Consider the following 22513-nt stretch of genomic DNA (forward strand, 5'->3'; position numbering starts at 1 on the left):
TGGGCAGCACGATGGTGAAGTGCCACGTCTATGACCGCGCGGCCGCCGTCAGGGGCTCCAGCTGCAGGAAGGTGAGTCCGGGCGGGCTCCGCGGCGCTCCCTCAGCTCGGCCCGGCGGGAGCAGCCTGGGGCGGCACCTGCCTCGGGAGCCGGGCGGGGCCGGACGTGCCCGCTCTGCCCAGAGCGTTTCCGACCCGCGGGGCCCCGGGAGCCGGCGGGTCCCTTGGCTTGTCCCGGTGCGCGGGCATCTCCCGGGTCCGCCCCTGCTCCCCCTTCCCAGGGCCCCCGGGGTGAAGGGAGCCCGCAGCACCCGAGCCCCGCAGGTACCGCCGGAGCGCTCGCCCCGTTTTCTCCCGCCCACCCTTCCCTGTTACCTTCGCTTCAGTCGCTTTTCGACTAATTCCTCTGGGAACAATAAGACTTTTGTTAGAAGGGCATAGCTGAGGCTTGCGTAGGACTTGGTGTTTACACGCGTCCCATCGTGTAACAGCGCCGCGTGAAAAAGTGTTCACTTGGGAACAGGGATTTCGGGCTGCTTTTGGGTTGTACTGATCGTGATTTTGGGATCAAGACAGTCTCCAGAATTAACTTTTTTACAATTAGGAGAAGTGTAAAAGTCTGATGGATTTCAGAGGTGGAAGGGGCTGCTCTCGGTGGAGCTGACCCTCTAGTGGGTGATCCCTGCCCTGCTGAGCCGTGCTGCTGGTGAGGAGCTCAGAGGCATCCACGTCTGAGTTCAGCAGTGGAGCCAAAAGGCTCTCTGAGCATCTGCTTTCCAATCTGCAGCTCTGAAAGGAGTTTACAGCCTCTGAAGTTCCTGGGGGTTTGGGCTTCTTTATTCACTCTGAACAGAGGAAGTCTTCTAGAGATCACAAATCCAGATTCAACTATGTTCTAAAAGTTACACTGTTGTTTCTTCTCGTACAAGAGATTCAGAAAATTAAGAAAAAAAAATGCAAAAGCAAATTTGTTTGCACCAAGTTGCACAAGAATAGTGGCTTCTGTGAACTAGGGATCATAAAAATGTTGTTTGTGTTTCCTGAACAGGTGGAGTCGCTTTATCCTCGTCCTGGATGGGTTGAATTAGATCCTGAAGTGCTGTGGAGTCAATTTGTTGGTGTAATAAAAGAGGCTGTACAAAGTAAGGGCGTAAAGCTTGAGAAATTAATTATTTATTTATCAAAATTAGTAAAAAGTCTGTTAGATAATAAGATTATTTTTAACTCATATTGAAAATTCATCACTGAGCACAGGTCTACAACATGCTTTAAGGTCTATTCAATAATTATGTAAAATAAGGCACTGGAATTACCTTTTTCCTTTCAGTTGGCCCAGATTAGGATTGAAGTAGAAGCAGTGAACACTAGATTTACACATCAGTGACAGCACCTTGTTGCTCCAGCTTTTTGTGTATGCATCCTTCCCCAGTGTCCCTGTTCCTGCAGATGCCTCTGTGTATGAACAGAGAGTAGGCTTGTTCCCCTTCCAGTGCCCCGTTATTCCGCTGCCACTTTGTGTGTGTGACTGCAGCTGTATGAGAGCATGAATGCAGGATGCTACAGGGTTGTGCTTCCTCCATTACAACCTGATGTTCCTGCTTTTCCCATTCAAATTACGAACAGTTCTTACCATCCAATTTCTGTATTACTCTTCTTTTCTATTTGTGCTTTAGCCTAAAATTTCCTAGTACTCCACACATTAAGTGCACTCAACTCCCTTTTTTGCCAAACTTCTGATGTGGGTTTTTCCCCCCTTTTCTGAATGCTGCTCTAACTCTGCTCTTGCTCTCTGCAGCTCCCATAGCTTTCCCATTAATCCAGCTCCAGTGTTCTACAATCCCACATGGATCGCCTTTGTTGCCACGCTGGTGCTGTGAACCTGTCAGCTGCACCCCAGCTTTCCCACATGCCTCAGCTTCCCTGGCCTGTGTGTGTACATCACACTCTTCCATCCACTGCTTTAAGTTCCTCCTATTCAGCCCCTCTTGCAGTTTGGTCTCCAAGTGTTTCTCTGGCTCAAGCCAAAACTGCTTGTCTCTTCTTTTGGAAGGCTGCCTAGGGAACAGGGAAAATAACCATCACCAGGTGTAAACTGATTATTTTGGGCTCTTGGTTTGTTTTCTCAGCAGCCACAACTGTTATGTCACGAGAATAGCAATGCCACCTCAACCCCCAAAGACCTTACTGTCTTCCTTCACTCCCATTCTGTGAGGCAAATCAGGAAGCAAGATTTTTCAGCTAGTTTTAAAAGGGGAAGGTTGTCTTGTGGCCAAGCTGTGTGCACTGTTGGCAAGTCATTTTTAGGTCATTTTTAAGTCATTTCTGACCTCACACTGCTGTCAAAAGAAGCAGTCCCACCCTCCTCTTTACAGGATTGTTTCAAGTCTAGAGCAGCTTCCTGAGTCGAATCACTGTCCGGTTGTTTATGCCAGCAGAGCTTCACCAGTGTTTGTGCTGGTGCAAGAGAGGGTGTGGTGCCAGAGGCAGGAATGACTGACTGGAAGCAGGAAGAAGGCACAGCTACACTTGGGTTTGCAGGGCTTGTGGAGCTAAACGTGTGATTCTGTGTGCAGGCAGGTGAGCTGATGTAGTCCAGTCCTACCTACAGGTGGAAACTTTTGGCTGCACAGTCCCCCCCCCCCCCCCCCCCCCCCCGCTTACTCTGGTACTCCATCCAAAAGAGATCTTAGCTGAAAAATATCCATGTTTGTCTTCTGGTTTGTTTTTCTCTTTGATGGAATTTCACTCCGCTCATATAGGCATCTAGAGAGCATGATAGCTGACACAGGGAAAGTGGTGAGAGCATGCAGGTTGTGGAGATGGGGAGGAGTAACACATGCCACTAATTTATAGTGAGCTGTGGTAGTACTGCTATGGCTTTGCCTGGAAAAGAAATGCTGCTGTTCTCAAGCCACCCACTCCCAGGTCCTCCTCCCATACACTCCTGCTACCAGCAGCACTTGTGCAGGCAGGTGGAGCAGATTGCCTTGCGAAAGCACTGGTTTAACTTTCAGCTGATTGAGGGCTTGATAGCACTGCCTGCAGGAATGCAAGGGCCAGGACAAAGGAAGGTGCAGAAGCACAAGTAGCTTTGGGCTGCACAGGATGTACCCTTTCCCTGTGAAATCCTTTCTGTGATTGTCACTGAGAGGGTGGCAGGTGTAGAGTCCCCAGGATATACTCACACAAATGTAACTTTGGATGGGAAAGTTGACATGAGAACTTGTTTGAGCAAGACATACTTAACCTGTGATTTGTTCAAGTAACTGCACTGAGAGCCCCTCAGAGTAACAGCACTTAGGACAGAATAGGTAGTCTGTCATTTAAGTGGAATTTCTTAATGTATATTTCCTTCATGTAATTTTGCTTCTGGGAGCATGCATGGAGGTGCTTAGCAAGCTGACTAGAGCTGCTATGAAAATAGCTGTGGACATATTTAATTATTTACAGTTATATATATTAGAAAAAATGTTCTATAAGAGTTATTTGAAGGTAAAATTTAACAGCAAAGTTGGTGTGTATCTAGATGTACATTTTTGTACCTCTGATTTTGAAGTATACTTTGCATTCAGTGGTACATGGTTTAAGCCAATTTTTTCTTAGGAATTTTGAAAGGTTGCTTAAGAAATATTTAAAGTGAGACACGTCATTATTGAAGTGATGTAAAAAATCAGACCATATTGACATTAATCTCTTTACTGCCTACAGCATCGATCTAGTTTTGTTTCTTTATGAAAATTCTTTTTGTAAGTCTGTAAAGGTACTTCTCTTTGTGCTTTCTTCTGCATTCATCCATGTGAAATGCACATTTTAATTGATTATATAGGTTTATGCAGTCTGCCTGCCCATCTCTGGGATTATTCATGTAGAGTATCAACAGGCCTTTCAGGAGGCAGAAAGAGTCAGTGTGCCACAACTGCTTTTACTAAATACACAGGTTTATTTATCTGCTTTGGAATCAGTTGTCTGACTCAGAGTTCTCTGACATGTCACTGCTCTAGCCACTTAATTGGGCAACCTGTAGAGATTAACAGCTAAAGAGAATATAAATTTCCTAAGTATTCCATAGATTTTATAATTATATTGGAGAAGCTGTATTTCTGTTTGTTTCTTCAAATAAATGCTTTTTTTTTCATTTGTTTTTGGTTTTTAGCTGCAGGGCTTCACATGGGGCAAATTGCTGGTCTTGGCATCTCCACACAGAGAGGAACTTTCATTACATGGCACAAGTATGTATATTGTGTGTTGTTTCAAGTGATTTTGTGTTTGTTTACATTCATGGACTGGATGGGAGCAGGCTGTAGAAATGTTGAACTGTGTTAAGTCACAACCTGAAAGTAAAAAATGTCAATCACTCATGTTCCCTTGTGTTTGCACAGCCACACCTCACACAGTTCAGAACAGTCTGTAAGTGTATGGCCTTTTTGTTCTTAATACTTTGGAAGAGCTGAACACATACTTGTTTTTTATTTTTGGTGAGAAGTCTAGCACTCCAAATGTCTGTGTGCCTATCTAGTAACTCCTTGAATGCACCAGGAGGATATGCACTTATTTTGGGAATTGACCCAGTGTTAACTGTCCTGATTGGAAATGGTGAATGATGTTGAATGTTTTGGGTAGTCTGTGTTTTGTAGTTTTAAAGGAGAAATGTCCAAATGCTGTTTTTCAGGAGGACAGGGAAACCTTTTCATAATTTCATAAGTTGGCAAGACATAAGAAGTGCTGAACTTGTGCGTTCCTGGAATAAGTCCCTTCTGCTGAAGGTAAAACTGTGCTAATCTAGATACAGCTTGGACATATTAGAGCTGTTTCATTTTTATGACAGATAAGGGCAGTATATGGAATACTGCAATGTCCTGTTCACATGGTAATGTGATGTGCTGTAGCCTAAAAACATTTAACTGAGCAATATTAGCATGGAAGATAGTGCCAAGAAAAAAAATGCAGTACTGACAGCCTGCAGGTAATTAATAATGGGAAAAGATACCTGTAGTTCTAATATTAATTTTGTTACTTTTTAGTCTCTTGTTATATTAAAATGTTGCATGTTAACACTGCTACAGCATAGTTTTTGCATGTTGGTGGGTAGTTCTTGGTTGGCAGTGTTTTGGGCTTTTTCTTTTCTTGGGTGGTTTTTTTTCATGTACTCTTTGCTCAGCTTACCTGTAGAAGGTGTATTTTATGCTGCTCATAGCTTGTACTTCATACCTTTAGAAGAGAAAGCTTTGCTCCAACTGGAAAAACGGAAGTTACTTTTCCTCTAAGTGGAAACTAACTAGCATACTCACCGTAAGAAATTAAATGCTTGCGTTTGCCACTTATTTCCTTTTTGAACACTTGATTAATGATTAAATTTTGCTAAATCTATTGTCATGATCGAGCCTGTCAACTGTAGGACTTTCACTGGAATAAGAGTGTGTAAAGCTGTCAGCCACATCAGGCATTGTACTCATGTAGGTGACCAGTGTTGGTAGTGCAGAGAAGTGTCTGTGTTCCAGCAGAACTTGGACAAACAGACTTTATTGCAGCTGCTCTTTCCTGTGGTGTGTGTTGCAGGAAGGCTATCTGTTGATTTAAGATCCCTGCTTGATCCTACACAAGGATACTCTAAAACAGAGTTTTAGCTTTCTAAATCTAGTTTTGTATCAGCAGCTTTCACCTGTGTTGTCATCCTTTAAAGATAAGTGATCAGAAACCTTTAAAGGGCAAGATTAAACATTAAGTAACTGTTTTCTTTTGAAACAGGTAATCCACGTTATTTTTACAGTGCTTCATTTCTTGACTGGGAACGATCGATATTTGGCACCAAGTTTTCTTACTTTTTCAACACAACAAACTTCTATGAAGTTGTCATGGGTTTTTAAAAACATACCTGAGGTAAGCTGGAAAGGGAACAACAACAACTTTCTCAAGTGATGATAATGGCAGGTGACTTGGAGGTGTTCAAGGCCAGGTTGGACGGGGCTTTGAGCAACCTGGTCTAGGGAAAGGTGTCCCTGCCCGTGGCAGGGAGGTTGCGAGTAGATGATCTTTAATGTCCCTTCCAACCCAAACCTTTCTATGATTCTGTGACTGTTGGCTGTAATTTCTTCAGGTTTGTCTTGTTCTTCTCCTCAGAAGAACCAGAAAGACTTTCATCTGTGTTAATGTTCAAAGCCTGTCCTCCTAAATAGTGACTTGTATTCATACAGCTTTTTCCTCTGATTCTGGAAATATGTAGTAGTAAAAAAGCTTTCTTCAGACATAAGAAACATAATCAGATCACCTTATTTCACTTGATATAAGTATACAATTAGTAGAATTAGTAATTTTACTTTGTTGTAAGACTGTTTGCACTCTAGTTTTGCATGACAGTTGTATTTATTTTCTACAGGCACTCTTATCTTTCTGCTCTGCATTATCCCAGCATTTTGCAGTTTCACAAATAATATTGTATATTACTTGGTTTGCATTTTGTTGTAGTGTGAATTAGAAAATGCACATAAAATAAGTTGTGCTGGAATAATCTAATGGCCTAATGAGCCCTGAGCTATTTGTTGCTATATTCATTGCTCTAATCTGTGCCATTTTCCCTGTTTCTACCTACAGTATTTATAACTTTAGTCATCGTATGTTCTATGCTAATTTTCAAGTAATTTTTAAAAGAAAATTATCATCCATTTTCTATCCAGTGTAAAGAAACCCCACAGTCTTTTGAGCTTTGACTGTCCCAAAGCTAACTATTGAGAAGGTCAAGTATAATTTTTACAGGCATGTTTTTGTTGGACCTGTTGAAAATGTGAGGTGTGAATCTGGAGGATTATAAAAGTGAAAGTCACGCAGCTGCTGAGTTTTCTGTGCGAGGTGAACGTTCTCCCACATTTTTTCAGGCACTCATACTTAAAATATGTGACTATCAAACCAAGAAGCTCAGAAGATTATGGCTCTTGGTAAGAGCCATGTATTCAGTCATGTTTTGAGGGAATTAGTTTGTATGTCTGTTTATGAATTCCGTAGTTGTAAACATTATCATTTAATGGAAATTAGATGAAACCCGAATTTCCCATTTTAAAGGGGAATAAGATCCTAAGGAAAATAACATTTTGAACTCCTTACAGAATTCATAAACAATAAAAATATTTTCTCATTAACCATGAAGAAAATTGTAAAAGGAATTAGGAAATATGTTTCTCTTTATTGTATCCAGTTCTAAATACTTTTTGTTTGTATGTGTATTTTTCCTAGGCTGAAGAAGCTGCCAAAAAAAACAACTGCTGCTTTGGGACAATTGACACATGGCTACTGTATAGATTGACTAAAGGTGAATGTTACAGTCTCTCTTAAATATTAATAAAATGCACTGGAATCTAAGAGATAATGTTCATGACTTGTCATTTATGTATCCTAGAATTCAAATTTTTTTTTGCAATTTGTGCTTTTTGATAATTGATAAATATTTTAATGTATTGACTGTTAAAAAAAACCTAAATATTCTTTGGGCCCTGCCTGGAAGGGAAATAATTATTCAATGTAATCAACCTTTTAAGAGTATAGGATTTAAAGAGGACTAACAGAACTAATTGGTGTTAATTGAAGAAAAGTACCTGTGAAAGCAAAAAACCAAAGAATTGTTACAAATGTGGAAGAATTACAAGTTTCTGTCTTGAGGCCTAATGCTGAGCAATCAGATGGGTTATGATTGAGGATGATGCAGTTGGTGTGGGGTGTGTTGGCTCTTCTATCCAGGTTCATGAGAGGAAATAAGGTCATTATTGCCATTGTAGTGAGCGGCAGATGAAGTCTCTGTGCCCGTGGTATCATTGTGATTTTGCTCACACACACTCAGTTTATATTTGATGGGAGCCAATGAGATGTTTAAAAAAAACTCTTAAATATCTGAATATCTACAAGTCTTACTTTGTTCTATTTTTTTTTCCATGGTAGGTTCTGTGTATGCTACAGATTACTCCAGTGCCAGTTCTACAGGCATTTTTGAACCCTTTACGGTACGTGCTGTTCTGGGAAAAGGTTGTTGCTATTTATTGTGCTTCTGAGAGGATTGCTGACATTTTTACATTTTCTGTTTCATTTCAGAAATGTTGGAGCCCCACTTTATGTAATCTACTTTCTCTTCCAAAGTCTATTTATCCACCAGTGGAAGACACAAGGTAACTATGAAGACATAATTAAAAGAATATGATAACTGTTAAATTAATTGCCTTTATAAAAATACTACATAATCTGCACAGGCTAAGTTATATGCAGGTACAGAAAGTTATTTGTATATGCAGTTATACTTTATGTAGAAATATATGAAGTCCAAAACTTTATTTTTACTGTCAGTGTTTCTGACAGTACTTAGTGATAGTATTAACGTTTTCTTTAAAATAAATCAGTAGCATCACCTTTCATATGTGGTGCAGACTCAGGGCTTATGTACCTAGATTTCATTTTAACAAGAAGTTCAATTTAGTATTGTGATAATTCTCCATAACATTTGTTTTAAGCTTCAACTTCGGATCAACTGACTCTGAAATATTTGGGGTACCTATTCCAATAATGGCACTGGTGAGTGAAAAATATTTTCCTACTTTATTCTTTATATTTCTACCTACACTGTTTATCTGACTGATTTGGTACTTGCTTCTTTTGCTATGACTTAACTACAGTACAATTGGTTGGTGAATTTTTCTCCAAAAACTCAGTTTACACCCTGAGGGGAAAAGGAAGAGAGAGGAAGGGGAAGGGATTTCTCGAGGTTGAGGTTCATTAAGGTGAGGGACCAAATGGTTAAGCACTGAATGTAGGACTCTAAGCTCTGGTAATATGTGTGTCTCTGGCTTAAAATCAGTTGTTCTATACAGGGTTGTGCAACAGAGTCCACTCTGGCTTGACTTCAGTAAGACTGCACAAATTAAGAGTATTTTTTAATAGATCTACTTGTGGTCCCTTTTATATGTTTTTTTTTCCCACTAAAAATAAGTGGCAAATAACATGTTCTTGCCTCAGTAGTTAGAATTTGGAAAAGAAAACCTCATTATTTTTCTAAAGTGATGACTTGTAGCAAAATCTGCTTGAATTGAGCTAAGTGAAGAAACTGTCACCTAGATAATTTGAATTTCTCCTGCTATTTTTAAAGAACTGTGGACTAAATTCATGTGTAAATTTCCTGTTTCACCAAGGCAAAAACATAAGTAAATGCATTATCGTTGTTGAAAAATTGAGCGTGGAATAATTTGGTACAGGAGGGTTATCAGGGAAAAAGGAAGGCAAGACCTCAAAACTTCAGCTTTCTATTTGGAGAAAGAAGAATTCAAGCCAAACTATTCTGTTGTGCTCTCTGGGATTGCAAATGCCCCATTTATCCTTGTCAAACATTAAAACATAAAATATTGCTTTTGTTTCCATAACATTTTTCAGTGTTGCAGGCAATGCTACAGACATTCCTGTTGGGTCCAAACCTGGTGTAATTTGGTGCTTGTGATAAGTCTGACTGTTGGAATGGCCTGCAAATACTTAAGAAATTGTGTATGAATCCTCTCTGAATGCTCAGTTCCTTTCTGAATGGTTACTTGTATTCAGAACTCTGAACCATTTGCAACGATAATTTAAAACCTGGCAGCATTGCAGTTTGGTGGTTGCCAGCTAACTTGTCCCATTGTTTTTGTTGCCCTGGCAGGTAGCTGATCAGCAGTCAGCAATGTTTGGAGAATGCTGCTTCCACCCAGGAGATGTTAAACTGACAATGGGAACAGGCGGTTTCTGGAATGTGAATACTGGAGAGCGTCTCTTTGCATCACACAGAAGTAAGATAGTGAAATTTGGTTTTAGAGTATTTCACACTCTCAGCTTTTCCTTGGTAGCTGTTAATGATGAGGGTGTACGAAGGGATAAAATAGGGCTGTGCTTTTCCTTCTGTCTTTAGCTGTAAGAAACCAGCTTTGGAGTGCTGGTCCACAGGACTGTGGAAATTTTTATTTAGAAATACACATCCTGGTTATCCTGAAATATGCTTCTCAGGAAGAGAACTTAAGAAGATCACTAGTAATTATGTTTGCTACCTGCATCCCTCCCTCTTTTTTTTTCTTCACCTGTTCTTGATAGCAGTATTATGCAGTAGAAGAATGAAGAAAAGAGGGATTGGTCCTCTGGCTTTTCACATCAAAAAGTTGCAGTAGATCAAGTTCCTGCCCTTGAGCCCTTATGCATCAAATTACCTGCAGTGAGATAATGCAGGATTAACAGTTATAGTTTTCCTTTAAAACACTAGAAATGGTCAACATGCTTCTAGTGTTTAAAACCTCATTGTTCTGAACATTTGTGGTCTGTCAAGCTTGTTAATTCATCAGAGGTGGCTGTTTGTCAAGAGAGCAACAGATGATACTGAAGTAAATTTGCCCACACAAGCTCTCTCTGTCTGTCATATTTTTAAAGAGTTACTAATTATAGCAAGTCTGCAACTTGAAGTGGGGTGGGTGGGGCTGGGAAGGAGGACAGCAGTGTGCTAAGGAGTCTTTTACCAGCTCAAGTCTTGAAGGGCCTTGGCAAATAAATGAGATGTGTCAGAACTGAATAGCATAGACATTGAATTCCCTATGAATGCAAATGATTTTAGGCTAATCAATCATGTCATTAGGAAATCATACATATGTAGTCTGTGGAAATCTAATAGCAAAAACCATGCTGTAAGGTTTTTCCATTCTGTTTTGTTTTAAGAAAATACTTAGATGTGATCTGATAGAAGTTAAAATCTTCTAAGGCAGTGCTGTGAACCTTCTACTGCTTTAGGCTGTTACTTATGCTAAAATGATTTTCCCTATGTCTTTGGCAGTCAGGGGGCCAGTTAGTAGGACAAATTAAGTCCTGGCTTTCTCAGTGCCCTGGGCATTAAATGTAATGTGTTCAATCTTTAAAGTTGACATATGTATTTAAGACTGCAAGATGAATCCCTACAGCATCTTTGTGCAAGCTGTTCATTAGCTACTGTTCTAGTTTCTGGTCTACATTTAGCTCTTATATATGACAGTTTAAAAAAAAACAGAAATAAAGTAGTTCCTTTAAGAACAGCACTTGTCACAATTCAGTGATGGAGTCATGCTGTACAGATGTAAAAGCTGTCCCTCTGGCAGTCTGATGGTTCTTAGTAACTCTGGTCATGCTGAGTGTCATGTGGATCCATTGCCTAGAGGCAGGATTATTTTACACTACTGGAGACTCTGGTGAGAGCATCTTCAGGAAGGCCACCTGATGGATGGCCTTCTCTGTTTCTAATTAGCTGCCTTTCTTTAGGACTTTTGGCTCAATTAATTTTTTGGTCTTTTTTCATTGTGGCTTTATCTTTGGTGAAAAAGAAAGATTGTAAGGCACACCTGTACCAATGGTCTGGAGATATGTATATCACTTTTTCCCTTTCAAGAGAAAAATACAAACTGTAATCTAAATAGATGCTGCTGATCAGTTTGTCTTGGTTTATATTGTAAGCACCAGAGTGCCTCCAACACTAACCAAATTTCTGGAACTGCAGTAGTGCTACCATGCAACTCTCTTGGACACAGGCAAGCAAACCTAGCGATGATTCTGTGAGGAACGCATCTATCAGCAAAGTCACTTTGAGAAAGCAGAGAGAATCCCTAGATTCTTCTGCTGCATTTCTGCTCCTTGTAAAAGTAAACTGGGACTCGTTTACCTGTGTTGCATTACCCATGATCTCTGAGTCCTGAGCAGGGTCCCATGAAGTCTGGCTGATTCCTTCACTCCAACAGTTGCCGAGCTTGATTAGGTGAAGTTGTTGTTGCAGTGGCCACTGATTGCTGAGGTTCTTACTGAGTGACCTGAAGAGCCCTTTGTCCAGCTACCTTGCTGGGGGACATCTGCTGTCCACCTGTGTAGGGAAGGATGCTTGTTTTCTCATAACTTGGCTGGAAAAGAACAGACTTTCACAAGTGGCTGGGCCAAACACAGACCAAAAAATAGCAACATCTGATTAAGCACAAATACATTCCACTGCGGGGTCTGTGGTTGGAGCGTGCCACTGTTGAACAACTCAAACAGCATATTGATGAAGTGCTATCTCTGAAACGTTGTGTATTAAAGTAAAAAACCGAGGAAAACAACATAAAATATTCATAGAAAATGAGTAACGGCAAAAGTCCAACCAATAATATCTTTGTAATCATGTCCATGCTCAATGTAGAGATCCAAAGGGGTTCCAGCTGTCATCCACCTGGAGTTGCTGTGTCAAAGGATGCAAGGTGGCAATGTGTGATTGGACTGACTTGGAATAGTCACTTAAGTTCATACAACACATCCTGTCAAATTCTTCACAGCCGTGGCCCTAGAGCCACACTGGTGTTCTGGTGCAATCTGCATCACCAAGTCTTTTTGCTTTAGCATTAAAAACAGTGCTCTGCAGGACTTCTGTGCTGTGTTCTTATTCAAACAGATATCAAGTGAGAAGGTCTTTGTGTTCACACTGTCTGTTCTAAGTAGTCTTGCTTTTCATTGATAAGGTTTCAAGATATCTGACGGGGAGCAAAGGGGAGAACAAATGGTCAGGTCTTTCCTTGTTATTGGCTCTTATTTATTCCTAATGTAATAGTACCTTCAAGCAGTCAGCTCTTTGAAAGATGCTTTTTGTTTTGGGGGGAAAAGAATCTGACTTTTTAGAATCCCTTGGGGAAAATTGGATGGACTTAAATAGGAAAACATTGATAAATTTTTAGGTATGCAAAATCTCTTTATCATATGAAAAATAAAAGTAAGTACAGATAGCTCTTCAGTTTAAAGGGGGCTGTTTTGTAATTTGATAGTGATTTTTTTTGTTGTTGTTGTTAACTTTGGTCCAACAACCTGTTGCTCAAGTCTCTTGTAATCCCATCACTAAATTTTCAAACAATATACTTAACCTCTATTGCTGACTTTTTTTTTAGCTTCAATTCTGCAAAGGAATTGAATAAATGGGTTTTTTTGTTTGGTCTTATTGTGGTTAATGCTTGTATATGTTTTTCTGTAAACGTTTAATTTAACTAAGTGGTTTTCTTTTGTGGAAAATAATGAAGGTCTTTATCCACTGATTGGTTGGAAGATTGGGAAAGAAGTTGTTTACTTAACTGAAGGCACTATATCGGACATCGGCGCTGCCATAAAATGGGCTCAGGATATAGGTGAGTTCTTTGCAGAGGGTAAAATATATAACTGCTTAAGAAACTTTTTTATGGGTTCATAGTTATGTTACTGGACTTGGTTTTATTATTCATAGTTGAATAACTGAATAATTGAGTAATTCATATCTGAAGAAACCAGCCCACATGCTTTGGGCAGCAAAAATGCAGTGTCTTAGTAGGTTCTGTGCTGGATGTGTCTGCTGCAGGGAGTTGGGGTTTGGTTTGTACAATCATCTCCTCTTCAGTCTCTGCCTCAGACTCTCCTACCTATGGAGGCTTTTATCTTCCTGAAACATTTAACTCCTTGCTTTCTCTTGAGCACGACAAACTTCCTGATTCCACAAGCACTTGCTGCAATGGTTTTGAGAGGTCTCAAGCTACACATCTCAGAGTTAATAACAGGCTTGATTTATATAAAAATAACGTGGAGAACTTCTCAAGTAATGGTGCTGTCAGTGTTGCTTCACATAGAGGTAATGTTGGCTGGTATTATTATGTAATGAAAGGCTTTGCATTCCAGTTTAATGAAAGACTAAGAAAATAATAACTCTGTAGTATCTGACTACTGGTTGTTTATAGGACAACTGTTCTGAGTGTTTTAATTAGAAATTTATTTGGCTTACTTAGAAACTTAGTACATTTTTACTAAGATGCGAGGAAAGATTGTCTGGGAAAGGTTTTCTTGAAGTGTAGCTCCCCACAAAATTTCCCACTTCTTGAAATTGTCAGCTTTTGGTGCATATGGTGCATTTATGTTCTCTGGTATGTGCCCTTGAGGGCTAAATGTGACTCAGGTTGGTCCTCAGGTCTTCGTCATCCAACATTTGACTAAGCCTGGAGAGTAACAGCCATGAGGCTTTTGAGGAAATGACTCAGTTCAGCTCTGTAGACTCAGATGTGTCAGTGGTATATATGTAAGCTTGCTACTTCAGATTCCAGAGTTAAAATGTATACTTATCCATATCAAACTTATCCTTACTTAAAATGGATTTTATTAGTATATGCATAAGTATGAAGGATTTCTAGCTTGTCAGTAGTAAAATGGTCATGATCTACAGTTGCTACCACAGAAAAAAAAAAGGGGGAAGTTTTAGAGGGAGATTAAAAAAAGCTTCCTGCTTTAAACACTGTAACAAGTAAGATCTTCATTTTCTGAAAATATTGTTGCAGAGAAGCAGAATTCAGAGACTCTTATCAGCTTTAGAGAATGGTAAAACTTTTGCTTTAAGAAGTAATGGGGCCAAAACACAAGGTAAGCCTCAGTAAGGGTGGTGAGGCTCACCATGGATGATGAGACATAATAGTGGTAAAGGTTTGGAATTAGGAATTTCTGCAGCAAGGCAGTCTTAGTTTAATTTCTTTTAGTGTGATCATATCACTTCTAAGAATTTAGAAGTAGTAGTATGTGGAATTTCAACATGAAGTCAATCTTAATTTTTTTTTTCTGTCCTTGTGTAGGGGTACTATATTTATAATTCAGTAACAGCAAAGACAACAAGAAAGAAAAGATGGGATTTGGGTTTATTAGTCTGAGCACAGTAGAGTCCAAAGTTTTCAATCAAATTTGTGAAGGTTACAAAGGTAAATTGAAACTCCTGATAAGTTACTAGGATGGGGTTTTTCAAAGGTAAGTTTAACTAGATTAACCTAATTTATCTTTAATAGGAGAATTCACTTTTTTGACAAGAAAAAGCAATAGATTTCATGTACAGAAGACCTCTAGTCTTTTGTAAAAACATGTTATGTGGCCACATAAGGACATTATTAGTTAAAATTACGAAGATTGGTGTTGGTACAAGAATTGCATGTGGGTGAAGAACAAGCTAAAGAGGAGTGTCAGTAGAGTTATGAAAGAAAATATCTGGCTGGACAGAGAATAAAAGTCTATCCAAGAGGTGATGTGATAAGAAGTGATAACCTTATTTATGTGTCAGTCACTTGTAAAGATACTAAGGGTGCTGATAAAATATGGATATTAAGGACTTTCTCTGTAATTGCTTGGTAGTTGGGCTGACAATAAGAACATCTTTTTGGGGAGAAAGGCATCTCGTGTTGTGAATTTAAGGTTTTAGCACTCTTAGGGTGCCACTGTTACCCATCTCAGTTCCCATTTCTGTCTATTTGGAAATATAATGACCTCTTACAGGATGTGAAGTTGAAAAGGCTACAGCACAAGAGGTATGAGAGGATCCTTTTGAGTTTAGCCTTCATCTGAATAGTTTGGGTTTTTTAATGTGACTGATGGATATGAAATAAGGAGAAGTGATCATTTCCCTTAGAGCATGTAGTTTGAGAATATTACAAAAGGCAGTAGTCAAACTCTAGATTTCTGTCTCTTAGCAAGACAAAATGAAGAAATTGAAGTAAATGTAATAAAAGCACACAACTTATGCATCCTTACAGATCTTTTCACCAATGTAGATGAAACAGCAGAAATGGCACAGAGTGTTGCTGATTCTCAAGGCGTTTGTTTCATTCCAGGTCTTCAGGTAAAATTATTAATTTACTAACCCTATTAAAATTTCAACTTTTACATGTTTAAATGTAATAATTTACATCCTATCACAGTATTTATTCTGTACTACTCAGGTTCTTACTGTCTGTCGCTTATCACGATGTATGAAGACCACTGTCATATCAGAATGCTTAAACACCATCCTCCCCTTGAGAAAAACCCTACCAAATAGGAAAATTAGTGAAGGACAGATAAACTGAATTATTTGCCCCCAGGAACACAGGCAGTGCCTGCAGAGACAAAAACTGATCCTGTAGCTTTTCTACCTCCTGCAGAGCCATCACTGAGACAATACTTCTGAGCACTGTTCTAAAGTAATTAATTTTATTCTGCCTTTTCTCAAGATGTAAGTTGCAATTCATCAGAATATTTACAAACAATGAGCAAGATTGCAATTCCTGCTGTTATGAAAAATGAAGATAATGTTTAGACACTTCTGGGAATGATCAGACTGAGTAGGATAGACATCTCTCTTAGAAGTCTCAGTGATTGATTGGTTTGAAGGTGAATCTCTGTATGTTTCTAAAAGTTTTTTGAGTTTTTTTTAAATCTTCATTTCTCTATCATACTCATTCTCAGGACTAGTGGTTCTTTCTGAAGAAACTTAACATCTTTAACCTTCCCTTTGTGTAAGTCCTGTACGCTGATGGAACAAAGCAAAGAGGAATTTCATTTCTTCTCCAGGTAGCCCAGCTCCCTGCTCTCAAACAGCCACCCCAGTCTCTAGGGATATAGAACTTGATTGTGCTAAGGGGCCTCCATTTTGTATTTACTGGGAGTAACTGTGCTAGGAATAAGCAAGTGTTGAGCTATGCTAAATTCCAGTATTGACAGACAGGAATCCTGAGGTAGACAAATGTTAGTCTCAGTATTTTCTGAACCTTTATTTCTATTAGTGTTCAAGTTCTAGAGATATTGGCAAAATTTCTTTTTTGTTTGTATCTTTTTATTTTGCTTTGTGGGTTTTTCTCTCCCTTGCTTTCTTGGCACTGTCTCCGTAAAGAACCCCAGCCAGCTTCCCACTTAATCCTGGTTCAGTCTTTTTCCTTAATTCTGGTATTCCCAGTCCAAATTTAGAAGCTGTATTTGGATAACTGAGTGGATTTCTCTTTAACTGTGACATCTAGCAGCCACTAATAGTCCCCTCCAATGTGGGTTTCTTTGCTTTTTAAACCCCCTGCTTATTGCAGTGGACTGTGCTTAGCATGCAGAGTCAGTGACAGAATGTGTGTCCACTTAGAAACTGAGGGGATTACATGGTGTGAAAAGGGACATAACAGAGTTGAACACTTCTGGGCCTGTAATGTGTCTGTGTAGCTCCACATGGCTAGATGCTAACACAAATGGATTCTATTATAATATTTCTTAGTCCTCAGAATGACAGCCCTTAGGAAGGGTTCTTAGAAAGCTTATGTGACCATTTCCTACACAAAGTAAAATGTTCCTCTACTCATCCATAATTAGGCAACAAGAACAAGTGTCTTTCTTGCTGGATTCTACTGCTGTGGTGCAGTACACAGAGAGGAACATCATTGAGAAATTATATTTAAAATGGGGTGAATATTTGCATTAATATTTTTTTCCTTTTACTCATTCTGCTAGAAATGGGTTTCCAGGCTTCAATTTCTGTGGTTAATAGTAACAGCAGAACTGTAGGGCTCTTCAGTGGGGTGTATGCATGGATGTGCATGCTCTTTTCTTCTTTTTTTTAATAATCAATTCTTTCTAGATACCCTTATGTAGAATATGAGTCTACACCTTTTAGATTATCTTGTACATGAAAAACGGTAAACTTAGAAGCCATGAATCCTTATTGTACTACTGAGCTGGACAAGTGGCTCCATTCTTAGAGTGGTAAGGGTACTTTTATGTGGAAACAAAAAGAATATATTCTTTGATGCAGAAGTTTCTTCTATTTAGGAATTTCTCAAAATACCAGTTTTCTTTTTGGCTCGGTCTGCCTATCTGTACACTGGTGTTTTGGGGTTTTTTTAGCCTACGATAGCATTTTCTTAACTATAAATATGTGTGTATGTGTTTTATAAGCATGAAATTCAAACTTCTGGTAAGTGTTGTCATAATTGATACTTTGCACAATACAACTGAAAAGGATTGTTTCAGTTTAAAAGTTACTGTCTACACTGAAAATAAGATTGAATGTTGTCACAAAACAGGTACACATCAGCCAACTAATATTTTGTGATAAAGTTCATCAGAGGAGTGGAGGGGCGGAAACAGAGATTCATACATTAGTCCTCTAGTTCTCCTGTAAAAACAAGAATGCTTAGAATTTTTCTTTGGACTGTGTTTATCAGTGTAACTGATAATAGGCTGTAGTATACATTAATAAAAAGTATTATCATCCCTTTCAGTGTTACTTTTAAAAGTCAATTCATCTTTCTTTCAATAGTTCAGGAAGGGGTGTGTGAAATCTTGTTGGAGAACAGCAGTATCAGTGTGCCCTGTCCTAGACACTTAAAGTGTACCCTGTACATATTTTGAAGATAAATCACATGGCTTAGTCTTATTTAGTATGTCAGATTTGAAATAAGACACTTAATACTTTTGCTCTTGAAAGAAGCTATTTAAACTGTTCACTGAGGTAGCTAAAATAACACTATATTCCTCTTACGTATTGTTTTCAATTTTCTTCTCTCACTGCTGCCTGTAATTGTTGTAAGTTATTTTTTTCTTCTTACTCTTTGACTCCTTTCTTAAAAGCCTACAAACACAATTCACTGAACTCATGGTGACATCTTTTGTGCAGGTTTCTGTGGATGGCACATATTTATGTGCCTCTTTCATGGGGCTGAAGCCTTCCACTACCAGAAACCATCTTGTACGAGCTATACTGGAATCTGTAGCTTTCAGGTACTGTTTGCTTAATTACCTGGCTTATTTCTTACATTTGCTTTTATTTAGATCAGCAGCATTAAATGGATACCTGGACTTCTGCAGTTTGTAAAATATTAATAGTAGTGATCTGTTACTGTTATGCTGGAAAGGAGTTTCAACTGCTTCCTTTTTTCTTAACACTTTACAATTACGCTTGTGTATGTTTGCTAGTTCAGGTTTTTTTATTAAGTAACCATATAGATTATTAAATTATATTATTTTTTGCACGTTCTAAAAATGTTTTCTCTTTGAAGTTTGTCCTTACTCTGGTGACAGTGTTTTGTCAGAAGCTGTAGCCCACTCCAGCTAAGTTTAAAGTACCCCTGAAGCTCAAAGTTTTATATTATAGAATCATGGAATATGCTGAGTTGGAAGAGACCCATCAGGATCATAGAGTCCAACTCCTGCCCCTACACAGGACTTCCCAAGAATAACGCAAATAAATAGAAAAGAGTAGAGATCCTTTGTGTTTAGATTTTCTCCAATTAACTGAAATGTTTCAGAACAAGTCAGACTTGAAGCCTTCAGATATTACCCTTAAAAAATAGTTGGTTAAACTCCAGTTAACACTCTATTGGCCTACTTTCCTCACTCTAAGTGAGGAATCAGTGATTGTATCTTGTCTGTAGAAACCTATCAGCGACTTTCAGTGGAAACAATGAACCTTCCATGGTGACTTGCTATAGAATGGGCCATGATTTAGCCACACTTGTGCCTTTGTAGTAATGGCAAGGACCAAAGACCAGTTTCAGTGGTTTTGGTTTTTTTATTTGTGCATTTTAGAGACTCACTAGCTATTGCAGCAGTTCTGTCAGAACTGAGGGTTTTTTTGCCTTGTATTTTATTTTCTGACTATGTAGATACTGGAAACACTTTATGGAATATATAATGCTTAATTCAACTGAATATTTTTTTTAAAGAAACAAACTGCTTTATGATACCATTGTGAAGAAGGTGCACATTCCTCTTCAAACCATTCGGTAAGTTCTGTGTAACTGCTAAATTTGATATGTGGGAGTTTGACTTCAGGTTGATGTGAACTTTATTATGCATTTTACCTTACTGTAAAAATTCTCTTGTTGAGAAATAGATGATTCCCAAGTCAAATGTTAATGTAGCTTAAGCAGCAGTGGAGTCTCCCCTCACCTATTGGCATTGATGATTGGCAGTAGGGGAGTAACGAATTGCTCTAATTATTAAAACAATAATAAAAGAGAAGGCAAATATATGTTTTCAAGTAGCACTAGAGTGCACATAGCAATGCCTACCCCAAAGGTCATTTTACCCTTGGTAATCATTCTTTCATACTGACATATTTTGTGCCAGGTCTTTCACAGATTATTTTTTTGAAGACATCAGTTAAAACTATTTGTTCTATTTGTGAGGGGAAGAGGGAGAATATTTTTACAATTCAGTTGTTAAGACGTTGGTTTTGCTTTAATCTTTGAAGAAGCAGATCAAATTTAGTGAGGTAACGGTGAATATGCTTTCACAACATTTGATGAAAATTTAACTGAATTATACATTGCTGGAAGACTACAGTTCACATTTCAGTAGGTGCTTCCTCTGAATACAGCAGTTGTCAGAGCCTCCAGCCCTCGGGCTCAGAAGGCTCTCCGACAAAATTCCTCCTTCGGGCAGCCAGGGGTCAGCATGGCACTGTGATCAAGAGAGAGGCAGCCTTCCTATCCCTTCTGTGCCTCTGCAGAGGAAGGAACAGACTGGCAGGCATGTGGACACAAATCACTCTTGAGTAGTGGAAGAAAAGTGAGAGTACAAGGTGGGAGGAGCTAAAAGTTTCTCTTTTCCATCACGTACTGGAGCAGAGTAGGCAAAGGTGAAGAAACAGCCAGGCTTGGGGGTTTAATGGAGACAAAAAGATTAAAAGTATCTGAATTTTTGATTCCTTAGGAAACTTTTTTACGTGGAAAATTGCATCCAAAATTTGAGAAGTCACATTTAGAGTGTGAACTGAAAAATGGGAAGTGTGGAAGTATAGCCTAGGGAACATTAGAATTCTGATCCCACTTATGTTGTAATGTAAACTTTAAATTGTATGATCATGTTATTTTTTATTCATTGATAGAAAATTGCTGCTTCATATAGTGACTAATAGTTAACTAGCATCGGTAGCAATTCAACTTGAGGGTTAAGCATTAGAAGATAATGAGATAAACTCAGTGGAGTTTTCAGCAGGGTTGTAAACTGCTCTCCCATCCTTTTGTCTGGACATCTTCAGTATCTGTCAGTTACTTTTGATTTTTTGTTTTTGCTTTTATCCCATAAATACTTTCATTCCCTTTTTCACTGTTGTCCTGTATCCCTTGTTCTTTCCCAGTCTCTGGCTCTTACAAGCTCCTACCAAGTTGTTGTTTTCATTAGTCCTCTACTTTCCTATTAATTCTCTTTGCTTGTCTCAACACCATCAAGGAAAACACAGAGAAAGAACCCTCACTTTAACCCACCTGTCCTGTGCTGTAACAGCCTCCAGGAACCTTTATAAGGATGATGCTGGTGGTCCCTGGAGCCCTGGAATGTTCACGTGCTCTGTGAAATAGCACATCCCTGGTCCAATGGCACAAAGGAACTTGGAACTAGTAGATGTACAGATTGAATCTTCAAAGTATCCAGTAGCAAAATTTAGCTAAATGTAAAACTGAGTATTTGGAAATTTTTAATAGTATGGAAGACTTCACCTGGCATATTTGAATTGAAGATCTTTAAGCAATTAATAAGTTTTATTACCCAACATTTTCTATAGCAATAAACAGTAGAGGTCTTTTCTACACCACATTTGATAGAGCAACAGCTCCATGCTTGGCTGGTATTGGAGTCCAAGAGCATAATGAACCAAACTATGACATTTCAAAGATTGCTTTTTGTCACAGTTACTTTTGTTTGCAAGTGTGATTACTTGGCACTCTCAGATGATTAAAGATTACTATTGATAAGTTCTAGTTGTGTCCATTAAATTGGTCCCCAACATGATGCAATTAGGCAAATAGATAGATGGAAGCCACATTCTGAACTTCCTCATAAAAAGAAGCAACAGTGAAGGCATTTTAGCTCACTAGTACAAAGAATTGGTAATAAGGAAAGGGGTACTCTTCCAGATCTGAGAGCACCTGAAAGGGTTTGTTTAATGTAATGGTTTTGACCAATGTCATGTTATGGTGGTAACTATGTAAAGGTTCTGTTATAAACTCTAACATTTCAGCCAGGATGATTTATGGTTTTAAAAGACAGAGCTTTCAGAGCTTTTGATAGTGTCATGTGTCCCTGTCTGTCTACCGTTCCTCCCCCAGTTTAAACATTCTTTTTTTTAAATTGGCACTTTCTTCTGGCCTCTAAACTTACCCACAAAGTGGAAACACATTTGTGTATGGGTACAGGAAGATGTATGCATAGGTGTGGAACACCAAGACTTGTTTTCTGAAATGCCAGCAATAAGCATTTGAACTTAACACATTTTTCTAACTACTTTCTCCTTTCTCCCTATAGAGCTGATGGAGGTGTCAGTAATAATAGTTTTGTTATGCAGATGACTTCAGATTTAATTAATAAGAAAATAGAAAAACCTGCAAATGCAGATATGTCTAGTCTTGGTGCAGCTTTTCTAGCAGGCCTTGCTTCAGGTATGTAGACATTAAAAAGGTTGTTGTTTTTCCCTTTATAATGCATTTTTGTAAATATGAAGAGAAAAAAAAATCAGACCAAAAAAAGGCATAACTTCAAATAATTGTAAGAAGTCCCCAAAGGACTACTTTAGCCTCTTTTGTGGGAATCCAAGGTAAATAGTGTTTGCTTCTCTGTACAGTACACAGTTAGAAGGATGTACTGGAGAAGAAAGAGGTGAACCCTGTCTTTGCTGCCTCCTCTTTCTTGACTCTGTGTCCATTCCCATATTTGTGCTGCCTGAGCAGTGCTGGATGGGGGTGGATCATGTGGCAAGGGAGCCACTG

The 22513-nt window shown here is 38.8% G+C and overlaps 1 protein-coding gene across 3 annotated transcripts in view; it reads left to right on the top strand.

The window, feature by feature from the left end:
* Window positions 1-22513, top strand: part of GK5 (glycerol kinase 5) — a 28038-nt gene that overhangs the window by 3960 nt on the left and 1565 nt on the right. The window contains exons 3-16 of one of the 3 annotated variants that reach the window (XM_027650446.1): window positions 1048-1141; window positions 4153-4228; window positions 4669-4762; window positions 5745-5876; window positions 7224-7299; window positions 7923-7984; window positions 8073-8146; window positions 8486-8546; window positions 9658-9784; window positions 13037-13141; window positions 15545-15630; window positions 18424-18527; window positions 19472-19531; window positions 20463-21502. In XM_027650446.1, the coding sequence (XP_027506247.1) occupies window positions 1048-1141; window positions 4153-4228; window positions 4669-4762; window positions 5745-5876; window positions 7224-7299; window positions 7923-7984; window positions 8073-8146; window positions 8486-8546; window positions 9658-9784; window positions 13037-13141; window positions 15545-15630; window positions 18424-18527; window positions 19472-19531; window positions 20463-20514 (1203 nt within the window). In that variant the 3' untranslated portion in view covers window positions 20515-21502. Of the gene's footprint in view, window positions 1-1047; window positions 1142-4152; window positions 4229-4668; window positions 4763-5744; window positions 5877-7223; window positions 7300-7922; window positions 7985-8072; window positions 8147-8485; window positions 8547-9657; window positions 9785-13036; window positions 13142-15544; window positions 15631-18423; window positions 18528-19411; window positions 19532-20462; window positions 21503-22052; window positions 22187-22513 lie in introns of those variants that run through there. The other 2 variants (XM_027650445.1, XM_027650447.1) reach the window with 2 other exon arrangements.

The sequence above is a fragment of the Corapipo altera genome, unplaced genomic scaffold (assembly GCF_003945725.1).
Source record: "Corapipo altera isolate COAL_440 unplaced genomic scaffold, ASM394572v1 54, whole genome shotgun sequence".
Lineage (NCBI taxonomy): Eukaryota > Metazoa > Chordata > Aves > Passeriformes > Pipridae > Corapipo > Corapipo altera.